At 43.2% G+C, this 2,945-nt stretch overlaps 1 protein-coding gene across 1 annotated transcript; it reads left to right on the top strand.

The window, feature by feature from the left end:
• The first annotated feature begins 1,594 nt into the window (after nt 1-1,594).
• LOC138893715 (uncharacterized) lies at nt 1,595-2,650 on the top strand. Its single transcript, XM_070178369.1, has 2 exons — nt 1,595-2,159; nt 2,376-2,650. The coding sequence occupies exons 1-2, from the start codon at nt 1,595-1,597 to the stop codon at nt 2,648-2,650; spliced, it is 840 nt and encodes a 279-aa protein (XP_070034470.1).
• The last annotated feature ends 295 nt before the right edge of the window (nt 2,651-2,945 follow it).

Below are 2,945 nucleotides of genomic sequence, written 5' to 3'. Positions count from 1 at the left end.
AGCTAACATAGACTGTTTCTCTTGGTCTCATCTTGACATGACAGGGATCCCACTGGGAATCACCACTCATAAGCTAAGGACCCAAAATTCCACCCGGTAAAACAAAAAATGAGGCCCCAGTCCAAGGTCAAACACGCCTTCATCAAAGACGAGGTAACCAAACATCTTAAAATAGGGTCCATTCGGGAAGTAAAGTACACCGAATGGCTAGCAAATGTGGTGGTAGTCCCTAAAAAGGGGAACAAACTTAGAATGTGTATAGATTATAAAGACCTGAATAAAGCATTCCCCAAGGACTCTTTTCCTTTGCCTAATATCGATTGTATGATCGATGCCACGGCCAGCCACGAGACTCTCAGTTTTCTCGATGCCTATTCCGGGTACAACCAAATACAGATGAACCCGGAGGATCAGGAAAATTCCTCATTTATCACTAAGTACGGGACCTACTGTTATAATGTAATGCCATTTGGCCTAAAACAATCCTGGTGCAACTTACCAATGCCTAGTAAACAGAATATTCGAAAAGCAAACCGGAAAATCAATGGAAGTTTATATTAATGACATGTTGGTTAAATCCCTGTGAGCAGAGGACCATTTAAAGCATTTGCAGGAACTTTTCGACATACTAAGGGAGTACAATATGAAGCTCAATCCCGAAAAATGTGCTTCCGGGGTTGGCTCGGGCAAGTTTCTCGATTTCATGGTGTCCAATCAAGGAACCAAGATTAACCCCAATAAAATCAAAGCAATAGAAGACATCACAGTGGTAGATAATGTAAAGGTCGTGCAAAGGCTAATGGGACGGATAGCCGCCCTGGGACGATTCATTTCGAGATCCTCGGATAGGAGCCACCGATTTTTCTATTTGCTTAAGAAGAAAAGCAATTTTTCATGGACTCCGGAATGTCAGCAAGATTTGGAAGAGCTAAAACGGTATCTATCGAGCCCTCCGTTGCTTCATACCCCGAAGGCAGACAAACAGCTTTACCTGTATCTAGCTGTCTTGGAGGTAGCGGTAAGTGGAGTCCTAATTCAAGAAGAGCGAGGTACGCAATTTCCTATTTATTATGTCAGTCGAACTCTAGGCGAGGCCAAAACTAGATATCCACACTTAGAAAAATTAGCGCTTGCTTTAATAAGTGCCTCTAGGAAGCTAAAACCATATTTCCAGTGCCATCCGATACATGTTATAACAACTTATCACCTATAAAATATTTTACACAAACCTGAGCTTTCAGGTCGATTGGCCAAATGGGCCATAGAGATCGGCGGTTACGACATCGAGTATCGACCTCGAACCGCTATCAAATCCCAAATCTTAGCGGATTTCGTGGCTGACTTTACACCGGCCTTCGTACCCGAGATCAAAAAGGAATTAATGCTAAAATCGGGTACCTCTTCGGGAATTTGAACCTTCTTTACGGACGGTGCCTTGAACGCAAAGGGGTCCGGACTGGGCATCGTACTAAAATCGCCCACAGGTAATATAGTTAGACAGTCTATTAAAACTAAAAAATTGACTAACAACGAGGCCGAGTATGAGGCCGTAATTGCAGGTTTCGATCTAGCTAGAAGCTTTAGAGCCGAGGTCATGGAGGCTAAATGTGATTCCCTCCTCATGGTAAATCAAGTCAACGAGACTTTTGAAGTCTGGGAAGATCGAATGCAGAGGTACTTGGATAAATTGCAAGTGACTCTACATCGATTTAAGGAATGGATTTTGCAACATGTACTTCGAGAGCAAAACAGTGAGGCCGATGCCCTTGGAAACTTAGGGTCGTCGGACGATGATGACGAACTCAACTCGGGGACTGTCGTGCAACTCATGAAATCAGTAATCGAGGAAGATCATGCCGAGATAAACTCCACAAGTCTAACCTGGGATTGGAGAAACAAATATATAGAGTACTTCAAGAACGGGAAACTTCCATCGGATCCACAGGAATCGAGAACTCTATGCACAAAAGCTGCACGGTTCACCTTATCCAATGATGGAGCGCTGTTTAGAAGAACGTTCGATGGTCCACTGGCAATATGTTTGGGAACAGGAGACACTGACTACATCCTACGTGAGATTCACGAGGGCACTTATGGGAATCATTCCGGTGATGATTCATTAGTCCACAAAATAATCAGAGCAGGATATTATTGGATCGGTATGGATAAATATGCAAGGGAGTTCGTTCGAAAATGCGACAAATGTCAAAGACATGCGCCCATGATTCATCAACCCGGGGAACTTCTCCACTCGGTCCTAGCTCCTTGGCCTTTCATGAAATGGGGAATGGACATTGTCGGCCCCCTCCCATCGGCCCCAGGTAAGGCTCAGTTTATTTTGTTTATGACTGATTATTTCTCTAAATGGTTTGAAGCACAGGCTTTCGAGAAAGTCAGAGAAAAGGAGGTGATAGACTTCATTTGGGACCACATCATATGTCGGTTTGGGATGCCATCCGATATTGTATGTGATAATGGAAAGCAATTCATCGAAAGCAAAGTAACCAAATTTCTCGAAGACCACAAAATCAAAAGGATCCTATCAACATCTTATCATCCCAGCAGGAATAGAGAGGACGAATCGACCAACAAAACCATCATCCAAAATCTTAAGAAAAGGTTAACCAACGCTAAAGGAAAATGGAGATAAATACTACCCGAAGTCCTATGGGCATACTGCACAACATCAAAATTGAGTACCGGAGCGACACCATTCTCGTTGGTTTATGGCGGCGAAGTTCTTATCCCAATTGAGGTCGGAGAAACTAGCATCAGGTTTTGATATGCAACAAATGAGTAGAATAACAAAAGGATGAACACGAGCCTAGAATTATTGGACGAAAAACGAGAAGCGACCCTCGTCTGATTAGCCGCTCAAAAACAGCAGATCGAAAGGTATTATAATCGAAGAACCAATCTTCGATATTTTAAAATCGGGGACTTAG

Source organism: Nicotiana tomentosiformis, chromosome 6 (assembly GCF_000390325.3).
Source record: "Nicotiana tomentosiformis chromosome 6, ASM39032v3, whole genome shotgun sequence".
Lineage (NCBI taxonomy): Eukaryota > Viridiplantae > Streptophyta > Magnoliopsida > Solanales > Solanaceae > Nicotiana > Nicotiana tomentosiformis.
Note: the sequence above shows the minus strand (reverse complement) of the source record. Positions and strands in the feature narration are given on the sequence as shown.

Bases quoted from the DNA above. Each gene is read 5' to 3' on its own strand.
- LOC138893715 (XM_070178369.1), top strand. From the start codon at position 1,595: ATGGAGGCTAAATGTGATTCCCTCCTCATGGTAAATCAAGTCAACGAG. The intron at 2,160-2,375 runs GTATGGATAAAT...AATGGTTTGAAG, and splicing joins AGCAGGATATTATTGGATCG to CACAGGCTTTCGAGAAAGTC.